Genomic DNA, 27,426 nt, shown 5'->3' with positions numbered 1-27,426 from the left:
TAACACGATACTCAAAAAAATGTCTTAAATTCCGCTCCTTTGGCTCTCGACGATTAAAAAAAAAATTATCACAATTGAGATAGGGCGGGTGGGCGGTATTACATTTTGCCTTTTTCTCTTAGTACGTGTAGACTTAGAACTGCTTTTCAAACAGATCTTGTTGATTGTAAAATAATGTGTCAGTGCTTTTTTTTCACTCAACTTTCATTTCTTAATGACCTGACCTGTCCTGATCTGACTTAACCTAGCATGACTTGTCCTGACCTGACCTGTTCTATCCTGACCTGACCTAACCAACTTGTCCTGACTTGTCCTATCTTATCTAACGTAACCTGACTTGTCAAATCCTGACCCAGCCTGTCCATACCTGACTTGTTGCGAAATAAATCTGTCTTGACCTGACTTAACCTACTTGTCCTGACCTGATCTGACCTGTCCTGTCTTGACCTGACGGAACCTAACCTAACTTGTCTTGATCGGCTGTTCTGTCCTGACCCAACCTGTCCAGACCTGACTTGTTGCGAAATAAACTGTAAATTTGGGTATTCAAAAGTATATCATTTTAAAAGGTTAACTTACCCAAGTAAAGTTAATAATAATTAATTAAATAGGGTGATTGAACTATAGGTAGGTGGGGTTTAAATTTTCTAAGAAATCGATCGGTAGTTTGAAAAAGTAACTAACTGTTAGGTAACTAAAAACAAATTTTTCGAAGGGGAACGAATAAATGAATTTAATGTTCAAGAATTTTAAGACGTTACATAATGTTAACTATTTTTGAGAGCAAGCGTCTACCAGACGGCTTGCCTGAATGCCGTTTGTCTAGCCCCGTCGGCCCCTCCGAAGCGCGAAGATCCCTCCCCGAGGCTCCGTTCCGCGGCGCCAGGTCGCGTCTGGCGCGTCCATCCTTCGGCAGCGTCGCCGTCGTGGTGGGGCTAGCAGCGCCGCGACGCCTCGGCCGGCGCTCAGTGGACGGCAGCATGTGGTGGTGGCTGCTGCTCGTGGCTTTGGCGACGGCCAAGCGCGTCCCGTCGACCCAGGAGCCCGTCATCGAGGAGGTCACGGCCAAGCAGCTGGAGCGCGTGTTAGCAGAAAAGGACTTTGTGGCCGTGTTTTGGTGTAAGTAGCCCCCTGTTAACCGCCCCACGTAGCGGGTGATGGTGCGCGTAGCCGACGGACAGTGAGTGTAGAGTGTCGGTCCGGGAGAGGACGTGCCATATCCCGATTTGGCGCGCCTCAGTGTCCTGCTGGACGTCCACTGCGGCGGACATCCTCCCGCACAAGTGATGCAACCTAAAACTCTTTGCCGGCCGTAAAAATAAATACAACCTGCATAATGAAGCCATTATAAATAGGAGCACGGATGGGCTAAAATTGGGCTCAGAACGATTCGCACCGTTTCGCGTTCGACACCACCACCGGCACCTGCTGATCCAGTTCCAGCGCTGGGGCGAAATTCGCTATTTCCGCTTTTTTGGGACGATTTATTTTTGTGGGACCGTGGCTGGTTGGTGGCTAGTTGGAAATATTTCACAAGACAACAGAGGGCGTATTTTTAGAATTTTTATTTCAGGATTTTGACTTCACTTGAAAATTTTGAAATAGACGTAGGTGTGCGGACCTACCCACAAAATTCCGTTGTTTTGATCCCATTGTGATTCGAGAAAAGAGCAGCGTGAAGTTCGGGTTTAGACAGACATGCGTACTATTTATAACCGATCAAACTTGCAAAAACAACAGACTTGTTCAAATCACAATAAATCGCAAGGATCAAAAGATATTTTTTAAAAACAACCAACATTTTTATCGACTGGCCTTACTTTATCTTTCATTGAGATCTAAATTATGAAAGGAATTTCTTGAAGGCCTTCAGACGCCGTGTTTATTACACATTTCCAACTAACACAATTTGTGTCTACATTTTAACAGTGTCGCTTATTATTGCAGATCCTGACGAAATGGAACTTTTACGAGGAATGTTCAAATTTAAATCATAAAGATACTTTATACTCGGCCCCCATTCAATGTAGATGCATCAGCTGTTGATCCATTAGTTTAACAGTAGCTATAATTAACGAAAAACCAAAGAAGACTAAGAAATAAACTTTTACTATTATATTTATTATTAAATCCAGAGCTCAAACAATTGAAATTAAAAAAGTTTTATGTCAACATAAAAATTCTAGCCCTCACGTTCTTCTATGACATACTTTCTTTGATTCGATTATTCTTTTTTATCTGAATATTGGAATTGGAATTGATGACTGAATTGAAGCCCCATTGCAAAATTGACTAAATTCCATTAACATTTTCTGTAAAACCTTTCGCTAATAATAATGCGTACCATATGATCGAGAAAAAAACTTGTCTAGCAACCTTTGAAATTTAACTTTAAAAAAATACTGTTGGCGACACCAACGCGCTCCGTGTTCATTGACAGTTACGGTCAAATAACTGTCAAATAAAGTGTCAAATGGGGGCAATGCCAACATCATTATTTGAAAAATAAATTTCATGGCCTACTAGATGACTTTTCCAATCATATGGTATTAGTAGTCAAAAACGTCACCGTCATTAATGTGTCAGTTCCACCATCAGCATTTCGTGTAAACCATTCCTGTTCTATAAATTGTTTAGATGTACTCAGCCGCGAGTAAGTATTTTTAGATAAAATTTTTAAAAACATTATTTTATATACCGTCGTTTTGTTGGTTTAATAATGAATTAATGAAAATATAGTGTAGCGTGGTGAAGTACTATTTTAAACAGGAAAATATATCTACAAATGATTGTGCCATAAAATTATGGTCACTAACATTTTTCAGTTATTTTGACATTAAAAGTTACCATTTAATGTCACTTGGATACGATTAAGGTTACTACTTTAATTAAAAATTACATCCGTATTGTTGCCATTTCTTTCAAAATTATATATAGTGCGTGCAGTTTTATTTATAAGAGCCTTCTAACTTATTCATGTTGAAAGTTAATAACAATGTATGAGATCAGCTTTTATTTTCGTGTGTCACTTGATGACAAAATTAACACACACTGAGGAATTTAATTTATTTATAGTGCCGCTCACCCTTAAACTGATATTTACTACTTCTAAAATAGCATAAAAGCTCGACTTAATCATTTGCCTGTAATTCTTGTTCTTATTTTGACAAGGCGGCAGAAGCTTTTGACGTGACGCTATTCACAAACACTCTGTATATGTTGTACAATAATATACTGTTGCAACTTGCAGTTATTATCCAGGGTGAGGTTTTTAATGAAACATCCTATATTTTTTGCATAGATTGATTGGCTCCTTCTTAGACTTTGCAACTACAGTTTATTTTTGAAATATCTATGCGACGTTGCCACGTTATTCCAATTTTCTTGAAATTTTTTAGCAAAAAAATCTCACTGGAGTTATTTTTAACATCTGTGCAACAATATTTTGTGGAGAAACAAATAAAAATACGTGTTTTGTTATGGCATAACTGAAATGAAATTTTCATGTACAAAGTGTTTATAATATTTTTTTAACTATTGCAGTTTTCAAATATGGATATTTCCGTTTTTTCGGATACATCCTATTTTGTATCCTCCTTCTTTTGCATGAAGTATTTCCTGTTTTTTAATAGTAGAAGAATGAGAACAAAAGTAGAGTAAAATACAGGGTGTTCTATTTGAAAAAACTGAAATATTGATATTTGAAACTTATAAAACACTTACAAAATACGCCTATTACGATTTGTGGACCCTTCCATTGCCAAAAAAAATTCAAGAAAATTGGAATAACGTGGCAACGTCGCATCGAAATTTCAAAAACAAACTGTAGTTACAAAGTCTACAAAGAGGCTAATGAGAATATGTAAAAATATACAGGGTGATTCATTAAAAAAGCTAAGTTGTGTGTCACACCTTAAAACAGAACACTCTGTATAGTTAAAATTAGTGAGATATCGAGCACCGCGCTCCTAGTGACGCATCCTCTGTATCCCAATCCTGTTGAATCTGATTTTGTGCCAACGTTCAGTGTTATAATTTAAGTGTTACATCGTTATTTTGCTTAATTTTTTGCCTAGAACTATTTTATGCAAAACAATGAACGAAAATCATGAAGTAACTTTGAAACAAGAAAGTTTACATCCGTCAATTTGAGGGATTTGGATAGGATTTTATTAAAATTTCGAGCATCGTTTAACTTAAATAAATAAATAAAAGCAAAAAACACTTGTCAATCACCGGAATTTTGAAAAAAAATTGTGCATTTTTATGTTTACTTTGAACTTTGAAGATAGAAGATTTCAAAAATGTAAAAAAGGAGTTTGATTTGGTTCGTATTTTACATTAATTAACTTTGATATAATACTAGGGGAGAGTCGGACATGTAGAAGTAGTTTAATTTTAATGTACAGTAAATTAAAAGTTCTCATAAACAGCAGACAATGATTTTTCCCCAATTTTGCTTTTTTTTGACGTTAGTTTCGACACAAAAAAATCCTCGGATCTAAAAAATAATCCGCTGTTCGTTCCAAAATGTTCTCTGCCAGATTTCACCGGAAATAATATATTTTTTCAGTCGTAAATATAGCAAAACAGTATAATCCAGCATTTGATGATGGTGATTTTAAATTTCGTACCCTTAACCAATTATTTAATTTTTGTATAGAGAATTAAAAAAAATCTCATTATGACAATAATTAGAGATTATAAATTATATTTTAGAAAAAAAGGGACCAAAAGAATAATATTCATTCAAAAGCTTTTGGCTAAACCTTGGAACATCAGAAATAACTCTACATTAAAGGTCTTCATCAGCTACGCTGCCATTTTCTCTCATTCTTACATAATGGATTTCTTTGAGATTTTGATAAGATAGTACAGTTCATTTAATGACCACAGAACATGGGTAAACTGATTAGAAATACCCTAATGTAGCTCACTTCGCTCCCTGAAAGCTCCTTGAAAGTCAAGAATTGAATTATCTTTCGTTTTAAGATGTGGGATAATAGACCTTTTTTAGGACTCTCAATATTCCTTCTTGGAAGTAACATATGTCCTAGGATTTGCTTCTCTTGGTGAAGGAATTTCAGAAGCCATGTAATTTAATACAGCTCACTTCACTCTCTGACAGAACGTTAGAGGTTGAATAGACTTTCCTTAACACAAGACTAAATACTAAAAAAAAACAACTTGAGTGATTCTTGAGACATTGTCATTAATTAAGAATGCAAAAAATCTATAGTTAATAGTCATTTTTACTTTGCAGTGAGTGCAATTTTCGTCTACAAATACTCTCTCATAAAGGTCACAATGCCTCAAGCTGTAGCCTCTCTGGTATTCTCTAATTAAGATAGCTCTGTCGCCATGGACCACAACGAAATTTTCCCTTATTTCTTCCCACTCGCGTCACACTTTCCGCATGGCCCTCTGCTTCCGGTACTCACTATATCACTCTAAATTTAGCCCCTCCCGAATATCTCGCTCCGGAATATCGAAAATCGGCTTCCGCGTATAAAACTCAGGTGGGCAATACCGTGGCACGGTGCCAAAAGTGCGACCTTCACTCAAAATTTAAATTAATATGTTGGCATACATTTGAAATGCAGTTTCATTATTCACAAACCCGTGTTTAATCCGGAGGTGTATTGTTTTTGCGAAAATTGGAACGAGGAGTATCGTTTTCACGGCACGTGGAATTTTCTGTTGCAGATGCTCGCAGCTGCACCACGTGCGACCGGGTGCTGCAAGAGTTGGAGCAAATCGACGACGACACGGACTCGTTCGGAGTGGACTTCGTCAAGATTAACGATAAACGACTGGCCAAACACTATGGCATCACCAAATTTCCTGCACTTACCTATTTTAGAGAAAAGCAGCCGATCATTTACGAAGGTAGGGCTTTCGTTTGGTGTTTATTTGCTCAGGAGATGCTTGTTGGTTTTGCTATAAATACCGCCATGGAAATGTGCGCATTCGGTGGAAGGGGCTTTTTTTGCATTTAGTGCACTTTTTGTCGGTGGCTGGAATTATCTGTGACGGTAGAGGCATCAATCAGGGGCTGGTGAAGTGGAAGATGGGTTTCAAGCCAGGATTTGATTTAACTCGACACGTGTTAACATATAGCGAATTGGTTTACTTATTTTCGAACATTTGTTTTTTTAACTTCAATTTTTTAACTGCTGTGTGATGAACAACTTTTGTGGAACTAACATTGCTTGAACGTTGTAGACGTTAAAACAATATTTTCCTTTGAGCTGTTAGTCATTGAAATTTACTTTCATAAATATACGATGTGGCAACGTCGTAAATCAACGTTATTTCAACGTGTGTGCTAGATAGAATATTACAACGTTTTTTCAATGACACAAGGAAAAGTTTGTACTTTTCTTGCAAAATTTAATACAATATTAAGAATTTCGTTCTATCTTATGGAATCTTTCCAGATGTCATATCTATTCAATTTATTAATTCCTGACTTGCTCTACAATAATTAACTGATGATAACGTAAAGTACCTACCACAATTCCAAAATCTCTATGATAAAGATACTGAGATAAGATTAACAACTTTAAAGAACAAACTATACTGGGCGTAGTGATATAAGTGCCTAATCAACACATAAACAACAAACCGACTGTTCCTATTGGTTAGAAAATAGGTGTCTTGAATCCGTTTAGTTAATTATTATGCTTAGAGTTGATTACTGCATCTGTTCGGGAATTCTATACAGAATATAATATGGAGTAATAAATATATCGAATAGACCCTTCATAATGAACGTATTTTAATAACTAATAACTATTTACTACCAAATGAATTTCCTTTTTGTGGCATTAGGCTCTCAAAATTCAATTACAACTATAAAAAATATTTTTGAACTAAACAGTATACTGTAAGAACAATAAAATAATAAAATCTGAAAAAACACAAAATATAAGAATGTATGTACTACATTTTGCCTTTTTTTTCTTAATATGTGTAGACTTATTTCGACAACAAGAAACTTAAACATTTCTAAAATGGTAAACTTGTGAGAATCTAAGCGAACTTTTGAGGAATTTTGAAGAATTTAAAAAAAATCAAAGGGAATAAAAAAACTGGAGGAATTTGGAAGGATTTCAAAGAATCTGCAGATATCTGAAAGGATCTGTAAGAATCTGAAATGATCTGAATATTATTGAAAAATTTAAAAGAATTCTGGTGTCTTTGAAAGCATCTGAAAAATTTCGAAAAAATCTGAAACAATCTGGAAGCATCGAAAACATCCGGAATAATCCGAAAGAATAAAAAAATTGAAAGAGTCTGAAAGAAACATTCAGAAGAAAATGAAAAAATTTGAAAGCATCTGAAAGAATCGAGAGGAATTTGAGGGAATCGGAGAAAATTTGAGAGAAATTCGGAAATTCGGAAAGAATCTAAAGGAATTTGAGAGAATGTGAAAAAATTTCAGGGAATCTGAAAGAAATTGAAAGATTCGGAAGGAATTGGAAGGAATTTGAGGAAACCTGTGAGAATCTCAGCGAGTTTTGAGGAATTTCGAACAATTTAGAAAAACATGTTTTTAATTTCTCGTAGAGAAATAAGGATTTTGCAGTTAAGCTCCTCCTTCTTGGCTCACGATGAATAAAAAAATCATCACAATTGAGATAGGGTGGGTGGGCGGGGCTACATTGTGTCTTTTTTTTTCTTAATATGTGCATACTTATTTCGACAACAAGAAACTTAAACATCTCTAAAATGGTAAACTTGCGAGAATCTAAGCGAACTTTTGAGGAATTTTGAAGAATTTAGAAAAATCAAAGACAATAAAAAAAACTGGAGGAATTTGGAAAGATTTTAAAGAATCTGCAGATATCTGAAAGGATCTGTAAGAATCTAAAATGATCTGAATATATTGGAAACATTTGAAAGAATCTTGAGGATTCCTGACGGTGTCTTTGAAAGCATCTGAAAAATTTCGAAAGATTTTGAAAGAGACATTCAGAAGAAAATGAAAAAACTCTGAAAGCATCTGAAAGAATCGAGAGGAATTTGAGGGAATCGGAGATAATTTGAGAGAAATTCGGAAATTCGGAAAGAATCTAAAGGAATTTGAGAGAATGTGAAAAAATATAAGGGAATCTGAAAGAAATTGGAAGATACCGACTCGTTTAAAATAGGAAAACATTAGTACTTATTATTACTTTTCTCTCAAGTTTATTCTTGTGATTAATTTTCAGCAATAATTTCATACAGTAAATAAAACTCTTGCCATATGCATTTTTTTACCATACAAGGTGTCCCAGTTAAAATTCGGCGGCCTTATATCTTGAGAACAGATGGAGATATTGCAATTCTGCAAAGGCCATTATTTTTAGTTTGAAGGGGATTTAATTTAGTACATTGCAAATATGACACACAAATGACGTCATGTTCGAGCTGTCGGAAAATGGTGAGACATCTTTATTTCACTCAACTTTCATTTTTTTATGTTCATAAAATTTATTTATTTTTCATCATCTAAATATGAAAAAAAAATGTAATTGTTGTATATCATTATATTAAAATCCCTTAAAAATATATACGTCATATTTGATGTACTAAATTGAGCTTTCCCTTTCAAGCTAAAATTAATGGCGTTTACAGAATTTCAATACCTTTGTCCGTTCTTAAGATATAAGGCCGCCGAGTTTTAAATGGGACACTCTGTATACATAAAGCTTAATACAGCTTAATTTTTCCCGAGCCTAAGCTAAGGAAGTATTGTCATCGAGTCCATCGGCCGAATTGCCACTTTCATATTTTCTCGACCTGTCATGACCTCTATAATACGAAAAAAGTGGTCTCTCCTTTCCATCTGTCTGTCTGTCTATTTGTCTGTCTGTTTGTCTGTATCCATTTTTGTTAGACAAGTAATCTCCGAAACTACTGCACCGATTGTTGTCACATTTTGTATGTAGATGGTTAAACGCTAATAGGATGACGTCATCTGCAAAACTTATAATAAAAGGTTTTTTTAATCATATGAAATAAGATAGTCCGGCACTTGTGGTGTATGAATCCGTGTCGAATTTTCACCTTAGACATCCAGAATATTTGAAAAAAATTCAAAACTGAATAACAATATTTTGCAATATAACTGTGAAAGTGCAAAACCGATTGTTCTGAAATGAATAATATTTTAACGTTATCGTAATCATGATAAATCGTTAAGCAAAATTTGTTCATTTATCCCCTCCCAAAAAATTGATTACGTCATCTCAAAATTTGCCGAATAAATCCTATCCAAAATGTGCAAAATATAATGAATCTATACTTGTGATTGCATTAAAAGTTTTAAATTTCTTATACAGGTGATTCATAAAAATCAATGAATGAGTCAATTTATTTTATTGTTTAAATCGAAATATATACGTGTGTTTGCAAAAATGTTGATGACGTCGTCACAAAATTTTGTAAAGTAAAAACCCATTTGAAACATACGCTTTACATATATATTTATTTCAACTTATAGGAGTTCACATAAAAAAATAAAATCCACAAAATCAAATTTTATCATTTTTCGAAAACGCTGGATATGTTTCATAGTACTTGAAGAGCGAGGGAAGTTCTGTCGAAACAACTTTCGACCAACTTTTTACTAAAGTATCACCAAAGTTTACATCTTTGATCTCATACATTATGGAAATCTGAGCTTTTCTTCTACAGCTTGATCAACAAGTACTATCAATGAACTTTTCTTGCAGTTGGTAGATCTGTTACTCTAGCTTACTTCCTGTTGTCAAAACTGACATAGTGACATTTGATTTAAGTCAAAATTTGCTTCTGATTGTTATTAAAATGTTGTAACCAAACTTTCTTGGGCGCTAAAAAGTGACATAACGCGACACATTTGAATCACGTTTGGTAATAACAGCACAAGAATATCCTGCCAGAGTTGGTTATCAAGTGACTATTAATGATTATGATTTTATTTGTCAGGTTTGCAACATATTTCAAATTTTATGGTATACCTGATTGACAAAATAAAATCATCTTTTCATCACGTTTGTAAGGCGTGTTAAGCGCGTTACTGTCAAAGTTGGCAATTATGAACTGACATAATAACATTCAATAATTCAGAATTGCCAACACAATTTTTTTTTTCAATCATTAACAGTCATCTGGTATTTACAACTCAAACATTACTTGTTGATCACGCTGTGATAGAAATATATATTAAACAATTTCGTCCGCAATAATGTGTATTGCCATTTAAAAAAAAATTGAAAATACAGGAGACTATTATTAACTGAAGCAAATTTTTATGTTGGCAATTCTGAATTATTGGCAACCATACCAGTATGTCAATTCACAGTTGTCAGTGTTGATTGATTGACACGTTGGCAGCTATTAACTTGGTGTCATAAATGACATTTTGGCCATCAGGTCTGCCATAATAAGATTTTAAATGTTGCCAACCTGACAAAAAAACATCACATACATTAATAGTCACTCTGTATAATAAATTTAATTATTCATAATTCATTAACTGTTACATTTGACACTTTCGAAAAACGAATAGTTTTTATTCTCAACATTTTCAATTTTTCATCCATCCACAACACCAAAATTTCGACAAACTATCTGAGTGTTTCCGCAACTACTTTGTTAACCAAAGTCGTAAGTTTTATTTTTATTATATCACTTATATCACATTTTAAATGTTCAACTGTGCACCTTTGATAAATTGAAAGTGCCAAAACAACAATTCTGAGAAAAGTTTGCTATGACAATCTTGACATTAAATATGACGTCATGACATCGTTGCCATGGGAATAGTCTAATAGCGAAAATGCACTTTTTACCGTATCGTGTTCAAAATAAATATACAATGTACTCTTTCAACTACACCAAAAATATTATTGTAATCGAGAACGATGTATTTTATACGAATACTCTTTTCATTGATCAAATATTTCCCAGAGTTTACAAAAGAGGCTATTTTAAAGAAAATTCGAGCTTTCAAAGTAATTTTTCCATCAGTAGGTAGTGATATAAATTGGTATAACTTTACTTACAAACGATATAAAGTAGTTCCGCAAACGTTATTTTAAACAAACAAAAGCCTTTTTCATTTATTTTAACTGCTTTTTAAATAAGTTTTGAAGTCGTAGATAAAAGTTTGTAGGTAATTTGGTTACACAAATTAGTCGATTAGCGGTCATATGTAATAATGCATTTATAGTCCATGTGTGGTAATAAAAAACCATAGTACTATGGTGAAGAGAATTTTTGCAGTTGTGAATTAATTATTATTTATTCTGAACTCGTGACAATTACTTTTTGATGAAAGTGTAGTGAGTATTCAAATGAAAAATCACTTAGAGAAGGCGTTGGAATTTCATTTGACACAAACGGCATGTCTGTTCTTATAACAACCTGACATATGTTATAAGAATAGACATGCCGTTTGTGTCAAATGATATTCCAACGCCTGCTGTGAGTAATTTGTTTAATAATATTAAAATTGTTTAAATTTGCCTCTTTTGGGTTGACGCAAACAACGTAAAATAAATTTGCTCTTCAAAAAAACAATCGTCATGGTCGTTAAAATACAAAGTCAAAACAAACACCAACGGTTGTTTTTTAATTAGAACTTTGTAAAACTTTGTAAAAAAAAAAGATGTTATTAAATTTTCAAGAAGACAAACATGTATTTTTAATGAAATGTCTCAATATTGACACAACCAACACAATAAACAATTAGAACAAAAAAATGAGAGTACAATGGGTGTTTGTTTAAATTTTAATTAGTAAAAACCGAATTATTGTTACCAACGACTCCTTAAAAAGGATTTAAACTTTCAAGTTGCCTCCTATCTTACATAATTCGTCGCGATTCATACATTCATTGTTGTTCATTTTCCAAGCGGTGACGCATGGTGGCACCGTCTATAGTTAAAAATAATCAAGGCTTATTCAAGACAGTTTTAAGAAAACATTTGCTGAGAACGATTCTTTTGGAAAAAGTCGAGTCTAACTCGTGTAATTTATTCTACTGTTTTGTTGCAAGATTACAAAACTTCAGTAATAGTAGATATAATGAAATCACTTTAGCAACAAACGTTTTTGCCAAGAATTCTATTTTACAGTGGCGAAATTCCTCAAATACTGCCATGTTTATAATAAACTTTTCGTATTATCATTAATCCGATAAGTTGATGGATACAGCTCCACTTTTAACTTTATACGAGCACCAAAAAGCACAACGTACTCGAAAACCAGCTGAAATCCTCTTCACGAACACAATTAATCGATTTACGGCCTCAGATGTTTATTTTTCGATCATCAGAGCTCAAATTTTCGGCACTCGAGAACCGTCTGGTCATTGTTCGTGCTAAAAATAAGTTCTTGATCGATTCCACGAACTAATCGAAAATTCGAAAATTAGCAACGGGCGGTTATTTATAATCCAATCAAGTAATCAGTGCTAGTTATATATAAGTAAGCGATAGATCGGATGAAAATTTCAGACATTAAAACTGTTTTAGATATAAATAGCCTTCTGGCTAGTTCTCTCTCACTTGGACTTGGGTCATGAATTCAGCATGGAAATTACATGTTGCTAAAAATAATTTAACACACATTCAAAATATCTCCAAATTTTGTGCATCTAAAAATAAGGAGAAGTCGATCGTGAAACCTGATACTGCTTTCAGGAGACCTTATGGACGAAGAGAACGTTTTGGATTTCTTGACGAGCTTGGAGGCGATGGACCTGCCGGATCGCATCGAAGAAGTGAATGCGAGAATTCTGGACAAAATAGTCCAAGAAACAGATTTTGTAGCCGTGCTATTCTGTAAGTGAATTTAAATTTTTCGAAATCAGTACGACACGAACTCAGTCTTCCTCTTGTATTAACATTGTCCTTTGGGAAAAATATCTATTTGTGAATGTTATACAACCACTTTTTTATCAAGTGTGTGATGTACAGGTCCTGATGCAAGTACGTGTTCCCATAAAGGAGTCAGTAAGTATACGTTTCCCTGGTTGTCTCTCTAAAAAAAGGAACCGTCAAGTCTACACCTGACTCATTACGACACCCAAAATCTGATTTCAAATATTCCTCAATTATTTGAAACCGAAAGTGGAATGATTCAGTTGCAGACGATGTTTTGCAATATTTACAGCACTACGCATGCGTCTTCGTCTTCCAGCACCGCTTTATATTATTTTATAACTTTATAAAAATAACCCCCACGTACTCAGAATTTTCTCAGCCCCAAGTAGACGTTTGCCCCAAATCATCGTCATCTGATTAATCCCCAGTAACTTAAGCAGTACAGCTTGCATGTCTTCCCGAGAGCGAATCCAAAAACCATTTTATTTTCGTTATCCAAATTTCACGCAAGCTCTCGGGAACTGTGACCCTTGATCTTTGCCAAATAATTTATACATAATTCTAGCGATTAATTAGACCACTCGAGCCTTTTTGTGTCATGGTTCCGTTGCCCCATTTTCTAATAGCGGGTGTAATTAAGAAATGCAACTCAAATTTCTACTCCGTGGTCTGGCAGCTGATTGGCATCTGTTCATAACAATATCCGCCAAATTTAAACCCGTACGACTTGAACCGACCCCCGAGTCTTTAATTAGAGTTCAAGTTGTATTTCTGCGCCCTCGCAACAAAGCCGTTTGTGATGCTTATTTCTGTGTAGATAAACCAGAGTGCAAAAAATGCTCCAAAGTTCTGATGGAGTTGGAAAATATTGACGACGAAGCGGATCAGTTAGGAATCGGGTTTGTGAAGATTAACGACGAGAATCTGGCCGAAGAGTACAATCTCGAGCCTCTACCGGCGCTGGTTTATTACAGACATCAAATTCCCATCATCTATGAAGGTTTGAATCTTATTTGAATTGTAGTGGTTGCAAAAATAACTCTGGAATTGTAGGCGAACTCACCCGAGAAGAAGACGTTTTAGAGTGGCTTGTCCAGCATAAGAGCACTGGGGATGAAGATGACATCATTGAAGACGTAACGTTGAAAACGCTGTCGACGCTTATCCAGAGCGTGGATCACCTGGCAGTACTCTTTTGTAAGTTTCTTGGAAATAGTCAGATTTTGATATTTGATTTCTATTCTAGTGGTACATTTTATAAAATTTTGTTTCTCTTGACTTAAATCTATTGTTAACAGTTTATGTGTGGTTTGGGTTAGAACGATTCTCATAGTTTCATGATCGACTTGCGGACACATCAAACTACATCCTCGATCATCATTTTTTAACATCGAACGAAACCTTTTAAAAATTCACAGGTGTGGATCGATTGCGTGTATAACTGGTTGCATACACGCATTTATTTAATATAATTTTTTGAAACACATTGCAATTGAAAAGTCTTTCAGTAATCCTTGGAAATGCATTATTATATTATTACAAGAGAAATGTGCTAAACATGAATTTAATATATCGACATACTCCTTTATAAAAATCTGTAACTTCACGATATACGTTTTTTCGTTCTGTTGCGCTTATTTTAGACTTGTTTTTGTTGTAATATACTTTTTGACGATAATTTTGTTCTACCATTTTTTTCTAATTTCATATGTGGATACTCTTTTATGCATTAGACAGTTGTTGGCGCCATATTTAATTATATATTTCCAAATGTGTGTCTATATTTATTATAGAAAAAAATTTTGCTATGTGTTTCTGATAAATAATTAAATTAGACAAATCACAGAAACCTAATTTGTTTATGTATTTACGTTAAAGAGTGCCAAAGTGTAACTTTAGGGACACATCCGCCAAATTCAAACGTGCACATGCGTAGAATGTTTGGATACTTTTTAACATTTAAAAAGGACTAACACGAAGGCTTCTTGCCTGGCGCCCTGTTAGATAAAATAAATAATACGTTGCTTCAGAAGTTTATTTTTTGTAAATAAAAAAGTTATCAAGTGAAACACCCTGTGAAAGTATGTTTTCATCATTTATTATGAACAAAAATATTCATTACTATTACATTCCAGTCCATCGGGCGACTGGCTACTTTCACTTTTTCTCGACGTTTCATTGTCCAATCAGTACAAAAAATAGGTCCCCAGTATCCGACTATTTGTCCATCTGTCTGTCTGTCTGTCTGTCTGTCCGCCCGCCGTCTGTGTCGATTTTTATTCGACAGATAATATCCGAAATTACTGGACTGATTATTGTCAAATTTTGTTCAATTTCCCGATTTTTTTATTCTTTTTTTGTTTTTCGATTTTTTTATATTTTAAATTTTACAACTTTTCAATTTTTAATTCTTCTATTTTTCGATTTTATGTCACTTCGATTTCTTGATATTTCAGTCTTTCAACTTCTCAATTTTTCGATTTCTTGATTTCTCGATCTATTAATGTTTCGACTTCTCGATCTTTCAATTTTTTGATGTTTCGATTTTCCGATTTCTAATATTTCAGTTTCGAAAATTTTTAATTTCTCGATTTTTCAGTTTTCGATTCTTCAGATTTTCGATTTTTCAATTTTTTATTTGTTAAATTTTTATTACATTTTTCGATTTTTATATTTTTCAGTTTTACAGTTTTGTAATTTTTCCATTTTTTCAAATTTTCAATTTTTCGATTTCTTGATTTCTCGACTTTTTAAGGTTTCGATTTCTCGATGTTTCGATTTTCCGATTTCTAAGTTTTTATAATTTCTCGATTTATCAATTTTTCGATATTTCAGTTTTGGGATTCTTGAGATTTTCGATTTTTCGATTTTTCGATTTTTCCATTTGTTAAATTTTTATAACATTTTTTGATTTTTCAATTTTTCAATTTTACGATTTTTTGATGTTCCGCTTTCCTTATTTTTTTCATTTTTAATATTTCAATTGTTTGATTTCCCGGTTTTTTGATTTTAAAAATTTTTCGATCTTCCGATTTCTCGATTTTTCAAGTTTTCAATTTCTCAATTTTTTAACATTTCAGTTTTGGGAATTTTTCAATTTCTGGATTTTTAATTCGTCGATTTTTCTATTTTATCCCGCTTCGATTTTTCGATATTTCGGTTTTCCGATTTTTAAGTTTTTATAATTCCAATATTTTTTACCAATTTCTCGATATTTCTGTTTGGGGATTTTTTAATTTCCCGATTTCCCAGTTTTTCGATTCTTCAGATTTTCGCTTTTTCAGTTTGTCATTTGTTAATTTTTTTTTACATTTTTAATTTTTTTAATTTTTCAGTTTTACGATTTTTTAATTTCTCGATTTGTCATTTTTTCGATTTTTGAGATTTTCAATTTTTCAATTTTTTCATTTGTTAAATTTGTATTACATTTTCCGATTTTTCAGTTTTATGACTTTTTAATTTTTCCATTTTATCAAATTTTCAATTTTTCTATTTCTAGATTTCTCGAAATTTCGATGGTAAGATTTTTCGATCGTTTAATTTCCCGACTGTTCAATTTTTTTAATTTTAGATTTTCCACTTTTTCGATTTTATGCCACTTCGATTTCTCGATATTTCTTGTTTTTTTGACTTGTCAACTTTTCGATTTTTTGATTTTTCGATCTTTTAATGTTGTTTTTATAATTTTCCGATTTCCCAGTTTTTCGATTCTTCAGATTTTCGCTTTTTCAGTTTGTCATTTGTTAATTTTTTTTAGATTTTTAGATTTTTTAATTTTTCAGTTTTACGATTTTTTAATTTCTCGATTTTTCAGTTTTCCGATTCTTGAGATTTTCAATTTTTCAACTTTTTCATTTGTTAAATTTGTATTACATTTTCCGATTTTTCAGTTTTATGACTTTTTAAATTTTCCATTTTATCAAATTTTCAATTTTTCTATTTCTAGATTTCTCGAAATTTCGATGGTAAGATTTTTCGATTGTTTAATTTCCCGACTGTTCGATTGTTTTAATTTTAGATTTTCCACTTTTTCGATTTTATGCCACTTCGTTTTCTCGATATTTCTGGTTTTTTTGACTTTTTGATTTTCCGATCTTTTAATGTTGTTTTTATAATTTTTCAATTTCCCAATTTCTCGATATTTCAGTTTTGGGATTTTTTAATTTTCCGATTTCTCGATTTTTCGATAGTTTAATTTTCCAATTTTCCAATTTTTAATTCGTCGATTTTTCGATTTTATCCCACTTCGATTTTTCGATATTTCGGTTTTCCGATTTCTAAGTTTTTATAATCTGTCGATTTCCCAATTTCTCGATATTTCTGTTTTGGGATTTTTTAATTTCTCGATTTCCCAGTTTTTCGATTCTTCAAATTTTCGCTTTTTCAGTTTGTCATTTGTTGATTTTTTTTTACATTTTTAAATTTTGTTATTTTTCAGTTTCACGATTTTTTAATTTCTCGATTTGTCAGTTTTTCGATTTTTGAGATTTTCAATTGTATTCCATTTTTCGGTTTTTCAATTTTACGAATTTTTGAATTTTTCGAATTTTTCAAATTTTCATTTTTTTGATTTCTGGATTTCTCGAAATTTCGATGGTAAGGTTTTTCGATTGTTTAATTTCCCGACTATTCGATTTTTTGGAATTTTATATTTTCCAATATTTCAATTTTTAATCCTTCGATTTTATGTCACTTTTGTGTCTCGATATTTCGTTTTTTCGACTTTTCAACTTTTCGATTTCTTGATTTCTCGATCTTTTAATTTTTCGATTTCTCGATGTTTCGATTTTCCGATTGCTAAGTTTTGGAATATTTTAATTTCTCGATTTTTCAGTTTTTCTATTTGTCAAATTTTTATTGCATTTTCCGATTTTTCAGTTTTGTTTTGCTTTCCTTAATTTTCAATTTTTAATAGTTCTGACATCTCGGTTTGCCGATTTAAAAAAAATTTCGATTTTCCGATTTCTTGATTTTTCAAATTTTCAATTTCTCAATTTTTCAACACTTCAATTTTGGAAATTTTTTAATCTCCCGATTTTTCGATGGTTTAATTTTTCGATTTTTCGATTTTTCTATTTTTCAATTTTTCGAATTTTTTAGTTTATCATCTTTTGAATTTTAACATTTTTTAATTTATCGACAATTCGACGTTACGATTTTTTTATTTTTCTTTTTGATTTTTCGATTTTTAAAATTTTAAATTTTACAGTTTTACAACTTTCAATTTTTTATGTTTTGATCTTTCGATTTTTCGACTTTTCAATTTTTCGATTTTTCAGTTTTACGATTCTTCAAATTTTTTATTTTTCAATGCTTCGAGTTTTTTCAATTTTTATTATATTTTTAAGTTTTTCAACTTTACAATTTTTTAGTGTTTCGCTCTTCTTATTTTTGAATTTTTAATACTTCAATTTTTTGGTTCTTCATTTTTCGATTTCTCGATTATTCACATTTAGATTTTGGGAATTTTTCGGATTTTTCGATATTTTAATTTTTCGATTTTTCTATTTTTCAATTTTTCGAATTTCTAACAGTTAGATTACTCAATTTTTGGGTGATCAGAGTTCTCAACCTTTCGACTGTTCGACTTTTGGGTTTTTCAACTTTTCGATTTTTTTATTTTTCCATTTTTTCAATTTTTACATTTTTGGATTTATCGAGAATTCGATATTACGATTTTTTGATTGTTCAATTTCTTGATTTTTCGTATTTTCAATTTTTTGATTTTTCTATTTTTGTTAAATTTTAAATTTTACAATTTAACGATTTTTCAATTTTTAATTTTTCGATCTCTCGATGATTTAAAAGAAAATAAATATTTTTAATTGGTCAGTTTGAACTTCCCGCGCAAGAGCCGGTTTTGAATTTCTCACCACGCATGTGCAACAATTCAAATTTCCCGCCTAAAAGTCAGCCAGAACTATACACTACTTCATTGGCTTATCTTTGACCTGAACGTCACTTTTCTTTACCAATGTATCTCTTATCTTCACATGGTATTTTTATGATTCCATTTTTCGTTCAGACGACCACGGAGATGAAGAATCCATGGCAGCCCTCGAGGAACTGGAACACATCGACGACGACTGCGACAAGTACGGAATTCAGTTCGTGAAGATCGACGACGGTGCAGCAGCCGAAGAATACGGTCTAGACACCCTTCCCGCGATCGTGTACTTCGAAAAGGGAATCCCGAATGTCTACGACGGAGACCTCGAGCAAGAAGAAGAGTTCCTGGAGTGGTTAGTGCAGCAACTCGAGAAGGACGAAATCGAGGACGTCACTGATGAAATGCTCGACAAGCTGATAAACGAAGGAAAGAATCTGGCGGTTCTGTTTTGTACGTCCCCAAGGGGTTTCGTCTAATCGTTCGTTTGATAGAAGTTTTTCAGATAATGAAGATGACAGGAAGTCACAGCGAGTCCTCAACGAACTAGAAAACATTGACGACGAATGCGACCAGCTCGGAATCGTTTTCGTGAAAATTGATAACGACGAAGAAGCTCAAGAATACGGGATCGAGAAAATTCCGTCTTTGGTCTATTTCGAAAACGGAATACCGACGCTGTATGAAGGGAATCTCGAGGAGGAGGAGAAGGTTCTCAAGTGGCTCGAGCACCAGATCAAGAGCGACGAGATCGAAGACGTCACGGACGAAATGCTGGATCTTCTTATCGATAAGAAGCAACACGTAGCAGTCCTGTTTTGTAAGTACCACTGATGTCTCTCGACGATTGCCAAAGTCGTGTTTGTACAGATGACAAAGGTCAGAAGAAAAGTCAGAAGGTCTTGGCGGAGTTGGAAAACATTGACGACGAGTGCGACCAAAACCACATCGCGTTTGTGAAGATCGACGACACGAATGAAGCCAAGGAGTACGGAATTGACGCCATTCCTAGTTTGGTGTTTTTCGAAAAAAGAATTCCTCATCTGTATGAGGGAGATCTGCTCAAAGAAGACGAACTTCTCGGGTGGCTCCTGCACCAAAAGCGCCACAGTGAAATCCCTGACATCACCGACGAAATGATGGATCGCCTAATTGACAACACGAAGTACCTTGCAGTACTATTCTGTAAGTACGCCACCAAGTATGCCAAAACGCGGAACTTTAATCCAAGCGAGATATTCCAGATGACAAAGATGACAAGCAAGACATTCGAGTTTTGAACGAGCTAGAGAACATCGACGACGATTTGGAAAAAGAAGGGATCGTGATAGTGCGCATCGACAACGATGCCGAAGCCAAAGAATTCGGGATTGACCACCTCCCGACTCTGGTGTACTTCGAAGACAAAATTCCTTCTCTCTACGAGGGCGATCTGATGAACGAAGACGAAGTTCTCCAATGGTTGATCGAACAGAAGACCTCTGCCACTATTGAAGAAGTGACTGATGAAATTCTTGAAGACTTGATTCAAGAGCACGAGTATGTGGTGGTTTACTTCAGCGGGAACTGTGAAGAAGGCGAAAAATGCGACGACATTCTGGAAGAATTGGAAAACATCGACGACGAGCTAGACGAAACTGGAATCATCTTCGTGACGACTGAAGATGCGGGTTTGGCGAAGAAGCACGGAATTAAGACTTTCCCGAAGTTGGTGTTCTTCCGAAACAAGGAACCTTTGATTTACTCTGGAGACATCCAAGACGAAGATGAGGTTCTCGCTTGGCTTACAGACGAAGACACTCTGGAGATTCCTGACCGCATCGAAGAGGTAAATTCGAAGATGTTGGATAAGATCTTGACGGAGAACGACCATGTTGTGGTATACTTCTGTAAAAACTGACAATTACGCCAACGACACCAGTCTAACGAGTCTGTTTCAGATAAAGAAGGTGACAAGAAGTGCCAGAAGATCTTGCAGGAGTTGGAAAACATTGATGACGAGTGTGAGGATAAAGATATAGATTTCGTTAAGATTTCCGACGAAGGAATAGAGAAAGAGTACGATTTGCCGTCGCTTCCGGCCTTGGCGTTTTACAGGCACAGATTCAGAGATATTTACACGGGAGATTTGATGCACGAGGAGGCTATTCTCGACTGGGTTCTAAACTTGCGCGATTCCGCCCCTGATGTTATTGAGAGTGTCGACAGGAAAACACTTCAGGTAAATAAATCTAAGTTACTTAAGAGACTTAAAGTCAAAGGTTAGTCTCGTAACATTTTTCAAATGTCCAAAGCTTCTGACAGCTTGGGCGTTCCAATACACCCATGACTTGTTAAATGCGTTTATCATTTTTGCTTCGTCTATTATTTCTGGCGTTCCACAAGGCTCTGTACGTGGATCCGTTCTGTTTCTTTTGCTGTATTGTGTTCCTACGTTTATAATTATATTTGCTTTTTATCATTGTTATTGTAAGTTCGTTTTAGTTAGGGAAGATTTAATCAGTTGTACTTTTGAAGACGATTGCTCAATAAAGGCTGTTATTATTACCACTATTATTTTTATTACCCGCAGGTTTCCCGGTGTCGGCTGTGCTTGATTGGTGTATTTTAGTTACTGATGTAAATACAGTGTGATTTATTAAAACTGAAACTGGTTCCACAGGGTCTCATCAGTGATGTGGAACATTTGGCGGTTCTCTTTTACACCGACGATTGTGACGATTGCGACGAAGTTTTAGAAGAGTTGGAGAATATTGACGATGATACAGATCAGCACGGTATTCAGTTTGTGAAATCAAAAGATTCGAAATTGGCATCAGAGATTGGTATATTTAGTTTTCCCGCTTTGGTTTATTATGAAACTGGAGTGCCTATAATGTACGATGGTAAGCAAAGTTGTGTTTGAATGTGCAAAATAATTTCGTTAACAGGATCCCTATAGCCTTTTCGTAAGTAGTGTGTAGATCGGTCGGATGATTAATGTGCCTATTTTATAGGTGATCTTGAAAAGGAGGAGAGAGTTCTGGAATGGCTAGTTAACCAGAAAAGTAAGACAATTTCTCTTGTATTTTTCTCTAAATTCTAAATGTTAATCAATTAAATGATCGAAACGCGACTATAAAAATAAAAAAATAAAACAAAACATTGGCTTATGCTTCGGTCGCGGGCGTGTGTGTTGCATGATGGCTGCATGTTGCTATGATGTCCTAGGTGATGATTCGGATGACGATGATGATGACGACGACGACGATTACGACGACGACGACGATGATGATGATGAAGACGACGACGACGATGATGATGATGACGACGACGATAGCGACGAAGATGATGATGATGATGATGACGATATTGGCGTACAAAATGATTTGGTTAAGGGAATGTTTTCAGGTAAACGGGAAGAGAAGGTTGAGCGTTGATGACCGAATCCGGCAGGCCCTGGAACGGTGTAATCGCTTCTGGAGTGGGTGTCCTTGTCTGTGCATGTGTTTCCCTTTGATGCTGCATGCAGGACATAGTGTCAGACTCACTCCTTGTACCTTAAGTTACTAACAGCTAAATGCTCCTAATAATGAACCACTTTCTCTATATTTCGGGTGAATTCTGACATTATGTTTCCTGCTGCAGGGGATGGTTGCTTCTACATCGGAATGGGGGGCAAAGGCCGGCTTCCCAACCCTTCCTACGAACCCTACCAATGCTGTCCTAGTAGTAAACCGAGTCAAGGAAGCAAATTTGCAAAAATAGCCGCTAAAGGAGCTAAACCAGCCACTAAAACCACCCGAGCCGTCCCTAAAGAAAGTAAAAAACCCGAGAAACTTGCCCCGTTGAAACCCGTTTCGAAGGCTAACCATCCCACCAAACTTAACAAGGAAAACAAAGAGAAAAACGTGCCGGTCAAAGCGGAAAAGGGAAAAGGAAAAAAGAGCTTTTTCGGGACCGGTAAATATATATGGTGGTGGTAGGTAGCGGAATCTAATCAACACATGTTCCATGTGAAGCGTGAACTCTTCGACGCAGACTTTTGTTTTCTCAAGCGAACCATCGACTCTATTGACTTTGTTTTATTTTCTGCTCTTGTTAAGGCTTTTGAGTGATTTGTTGTGTTTTTATCAAAAAAAAAAAAATGAAAGAAAAAGTAAATCATTTTGTAAAACTCTTATTCAGACTGTTAATCGAACCATCTGTAAATACTATTAGAACATTAACATTTAAATATAGAAATCGTTTAGATGTAGCATTTTTGAACGCATGACTGTATATTCTGTTCACTGTAGAATAACCAATGCCCTGAATTCACCTGACTTTTGAATCGTTAAAAGGCTCTACGTATTTGCATTGACCAGTTGCATTCGGGGACGTGATCTTATCGGTGTCAGCGCTAAAGTCACTGCCGAACACCTCGCATGTACATAACATCACACATGTAAATCTTACGTTATAATAAATTGTTTTCTATTACTGTTATTCCATGGTTTAAATGCAACGACACGCCCTAATAAAAGATTCTGCTTAGTGTACGCATATAGCCAATAACCGGTAAGTTATCGTTATAGCCATTCCATAACTATCTCCTCCCTCGACAACGCCCCTCGACTAAAACACCTACCGTCCTTTCCCAGGAAACTTATTCGACGAGAACGAAGTGTTAGAATGGATGATGGACCAAAAGGAGGACGAAAGCATCCAAGAAATAGACAGAGACACTCTCTTCAAATACATTGGAACGAAAGAATTCCTCGCAGTTATTTTCTGTATGCTCTAACCCCACTCTTGCGCCAAAAATTAACACCCAAATTACAGACAAAGAAGAAGATCCGGACAGTCCTCGAATTCTGAGACACCTGGAACTGATCGATGACGAAGCCGCAGAGTACGGAATCAAAATCGTCAAAATGAGAGATCGCCTGATGGCCAAAAAGTACGGCTACAGAGACCCTCCAGGCATCACGTACTTCCGCAAAGGCAAACCGATTAAGTACGACGGGGACATCGACGACGAAGAGGAGATCTTAGACTGGCTCACGGACCCGGAGAACATGGAATTGACGGACCACATCGAACGCGTCAACCGAAAAATGTTCGAGAAAATCCGACAACGGTCCGACTACGTGGCTGTGTTTATTTGTAAGTGTGGATTTCGGTTGCGCTTGGTCTAAAGTGCGTTTTCAGACAGCAACGATTGCAAGCAGTGCCCGAGGGTTCTTGCGGAATGCGAACACATAGATGACGAAGCGGACGCAGCAGGGATCAACTTTGTCAAGATCGACGATAAACAAATGGCCAAGCAGTTGGGGGTTTTTGCGCTACCTGCGATTCTTTTCTTCAAGTTGGGGTCCAGGGAGCCTGTTATTTACGCTGGGGATTTGTACGACGAGCAGCAGATCTTGCAGTGGATGATGACCCAGAAGGATCCTTCTGGGGATGTGATCGAAGCGACCGAAGGGAGCGAGCTGGTTAAACTAATCGAAGAAGAAGCCGCACTGGCGGTTTATTTCTGTAAGTACTGCAACAGTTTGGCGCTAGTTCGCTTTCTTAAGAATGAAATGATAACTCGATGTGTGTAGAGTAACTGATTACTAGTACTAGTTGCAATTGATTATCTCTACGTCTGGATGTATGTGCGCAGGGAACAAGACTTTGTGTGATATGTGCGAAACACAAGAGCAACATCAAGGAAGGAAGACTCACAAAATGCGGACTACGTCCGAGGAAGAAGTCGAAACGAATAAAGACGGTACTTTTTTCCCGTAGTAGAGTGTTGTGAATATGCTTTTCCACATACAGGGACACTTTTCCTCAAGTCTTTCTTTCGACGATCAACGACTGTTTCTTCATCCATAAACACTATGACACTGAATTACACACAGAACTTTGGTTTTCCACTTTTTTTCAAAAACCCGTACACAAAAATCCTCGTTTCCTTAGATAACTTTTAACAATAGAAAACCTAGGTACTGTAGATTTTTTGATCTTATTGTAGCATGAACGAAACGAAACTAAGCGCACGTTTCTTTCCGTTCACCAGACTAAATCCAATTTAAGCGGTCTCACGATGTCTTTACCACAGATAGCGACGAGTGCGAACAGTGTGCCCACATTCTGGAAGAACTAGAGAACATCGACGACGATTGCGAACGTCACGGGATTCTCTTCGTCAAAACGCAGGATTTGAAGATCGCGGAACAGTACGGAGCGACGGATTTCCCAATCCTGATGTACTTCGAAGAGGGAGTCGGCGGGGTGTTCGAAGGAGACTTAGAAGAAGAGGAAGAAGTGCTCCAATGGCTGATACAACAACGGACCGAAGACAGAATCGAGCTAATCACACGAGTGATGCTTGAAAACTTAGTCCAAGACACCCAATACTTAGCTGTTTACTTCTACAAACAGAACTGTCACATCTGCGAACAAATCCTAGAAGACTTGGAGAAAATCGACGACGAATGTGACGTCTACGGAATCCAGTTGGTCCGCATCCAGGATCCCCAACTAGCAAAACGCTACAGCATCAAGACATTCCCTGCACTAGTCTACTTCAGAAACGGTAACCCTCTGTTGTTCGAAGGTGACCTCCAGAACGAAGATTCGGTTCTCGAGTGGCTGATCGACGACGATAACAGAGAGCTAGCGGACGAAATAGAATCCGTTAACGAGAGAATGTTGACAAGATTACTCAACGAATCGCCTTTTCTCGCCGTCTTCTTTTGTAAGTACCACGACTGTCCTAATTCAATCTAACTCGTGTTTCTAGATGACGAAGATTGTCCTGAGTGCGACGAAATTTTAGAAAACTTGGAAGAAATCGACGGGGAAGCAGACATGTTTGGAATCGACTTTGTCAAGATCTGTAGTGCTGAGGCCGCTGCTGAACAAGGTCTCCACAACCTCCCGGCTCTCATGTATTTCCGCAAGAAAACCCCCATGGTGTACGAAGGCGACTTAACCCAGTCGGACAAAGTCCTCGACTGGCTAACCTCCCAAGACGTTTTCGAAATCAAGAACGAAATCGAAGAAGTCAACAAGAAAATGTTGGAGAAATTGTTGGAAGAGAACGAGTTCGTGACCGTCTTCTTCTGTAAGTCATGATTCAACCCAATTTGTGCAATTAACAATGACACAACTTCCAGACGAACTCAATACCGAAGAGAGCAAAGTCATCATGGAAAGGCTCGAAAACATCGACAGCGAGACCGACAACTTCGACATAACGTTCGTCAAGATGGCGGATCCGCGTTACGCCAGAAAATGGGGGGTCACTAATCTTCCTGCCATAGTCTACTTCCGTAGGCGCTTTCCCAGCATATACCGAGGGGACATGCATTCCGAAGCCGACGTTTTGGAATGGATGCGAAAGAATCGCTTTAGGCAGCCAGAACTGAACATTTTTATGTACGCATTATTCGCCATCAGCATCGCTTTCGTCATATACACGGCTTTCCTCCTGCAGTGTTTCAAAGCGCAACCACAAGCTGTGGTCCCTCATCCGAAGCAGTCCTAAATTTTGGTGCGAATGGTGTGCGAAAGTGGGTGAAAGTGGAATGAGATGTTAAATACAATCATTATCAGCATCCTTGTATGAAGGGAACGTTTAGATAAAGTTGATTGTTTGTTAAAGCGTTGATTTTGTTTTTTTTTATTATTACTATTGAACTAAAGTGAACTATTCCCTTAATGTTAATCGACTCCATTAAGTTATTCTCATATCCTGGACCAAATAAAATCATGATACATCACCAGTGAAATGTTCATCTAGATAATGTAATAATAATAATGTACAGCGACTGTACAATCATTCCCAAGAGAATTTATGGACAGGAAATATAGATAAACTTAAATTATTAATGTAGTTATCTATTTTAAGGTGAACATTGTAAATACTCTTGTAAATAAATTTAAGTAAGTTTACGTAATTTGGCTTTCATTTGAAACGTTTTAACCTAACAAAAACTAAAAATGCAGTTTGCTTTGACAACGAACAGTAGTTTTCAAAATTCCTGTCACAAAATGTGAAAATTTAAAGGCCCCTTCAAATCTTACAAATTTGAAGACGATTTCAGGTGTTAGCAGTGAGTATTATTAATTCACTAGTTAGAATACTGCACCTACATTAATTCAGTAATTTTACTTTGTGTACGTTCTTTTTTTTTTAATTAAGGAAACGCTTTCCCGTTTCCGTCTATCTGTCGGCGTCTGTCTGTTAGTAATTTTACTATTATATAATTAACCCACTGTGCACATCATGTTACGATCAACCACAGTCCGTGTGACGTTTCTTTTGCTAAAGCACTCACCTTGAACATTCAACCTTCAGTGAGGGCAATTCACCCGTTTAATAAAATGCAGACAAGTACAAAACTCTAACTTTTTCAACGAAGATTAGTATAATGGAGTACTATTAGTTCCTAGCGTAACATCTTTGCATAAATTAATGTTAATTCGCTCCAAAAAAAGAAACTCGCAGCTCCAGGTCAATTACACGCCTTAAAACAAACGCAACAATTTTAAATTGCATACAGGGTGTTTCACTTTTTGTGGGGCGTGTGTATATATCGTTTATGGCACAACTTTTGCTAGTTTAACCGAAACATTGATTTCGAATTAATACCAAAAATTACAATAAACGGTTGCCTACGTTCGTTTACACAGTCTATATTATTTACACCTGTGACATCACAA

At 35.6% G+C, this 27,426-nt stretch overlaps 1 protein-coding gene across 4 annotated transcripts; it reads left to right on the top strand.

Annotated features, from left to right (window-relative positions):
* The first annotated feature begins 905 nt into the window (after nt 1–905).
* Nucleotides 906–26,655, top strand: LOC135127148 (uncharacterized). Of its 4 annotated transcripts, XM_064053496.1 has the most exons (19): nt 906–1,119; nt 5,707–5,889; nt 12,678–12,818; nt 12,954–12,989; nt 13,678–13,860; nt 13,914–14,057; nt 18,886–19,200; nt 19,253–19,567; nt 19,618–19,932; nt 19,992–20,636; nt 20,688–20,968; nt 21,410–21,632; nt 23,370–23,501; nt 23,551–23,874; nt 23,920–24,246; nt 24,377–24,484; nt 24,818–25,456; nt 25,502–25,825; nt 25,878–26,655. In XM_064053496.1, the coding sequence occupies exons 1-19, from the start codon at nt 981–983 to the stop codon at nt 26,246–26,248; spliced, it is 5,145 nt and encodes a 1,714-aa protein (XP_063909566.1). In that variant the 5' UTR covers nt 906–980; the 3' UTR covers nt 26,249–26,655. The 4 variants fall into 4 exon arrangements, with proteins under 4 accessions (XP_063909566.1, XP_063909567.1, XP_063909569.1 ...); XM_064053497.1 differs by lacking the exon at nt 12,954–12,989; XM_064053499.1 differs by lacking the exon at nt 24,377–24,484.
* The last annotated feature ends 771 nt before the right edge of the window (nt 26,656–27,426 follow it).

This window comes from Zophobas morio, unplaced genomic scaffold (assembly GCF_036711695.1).
Source record: "Zophobas morio isolate AGI-343-1 ecotype UQ-CSIRO unplaced genomic scaffold, CSIRO_AGI_Zmor_V1 ptg000011l, whole genome shotgun sequence".
NCBI lineage: Eukaryota > Metazoa > Arthropoda > Insecta > Coleoptera > Tenebrionidae > Zophobas > Zophobas morio.
This window is presented reverse-complemented; position numbering and strand designations above follow the sequence as displayed.

What these genes read in the sequence shown, in the direction of transcription:
- LOC135127148 (XM_064053496.1), top strand. Translation starts at nt 981, where the DNA reads ATGTGGTGGTGGCTGCTGCTCGTGGCTTTGGCGACGGCCAAGCGCGTC. An exon ending in TCGACAGGAAAACACTTCAG is followed by an intron (nt 20,969 to 21,409) that starts GTAAATAAATCT and finishes CTGGTTCCACAG; the next exon opens with GGTCTCATCAGTGATGTGGA. An exon ending in ATTCCTCGCAGTTATTTTCT is followed by an intron (nt 23,502 to 23,550) that starts GTATGCTCTAAC and finishes CCCAAATTACAG; the next exon opens with ACAAAGAAGAAGATCCGGAC.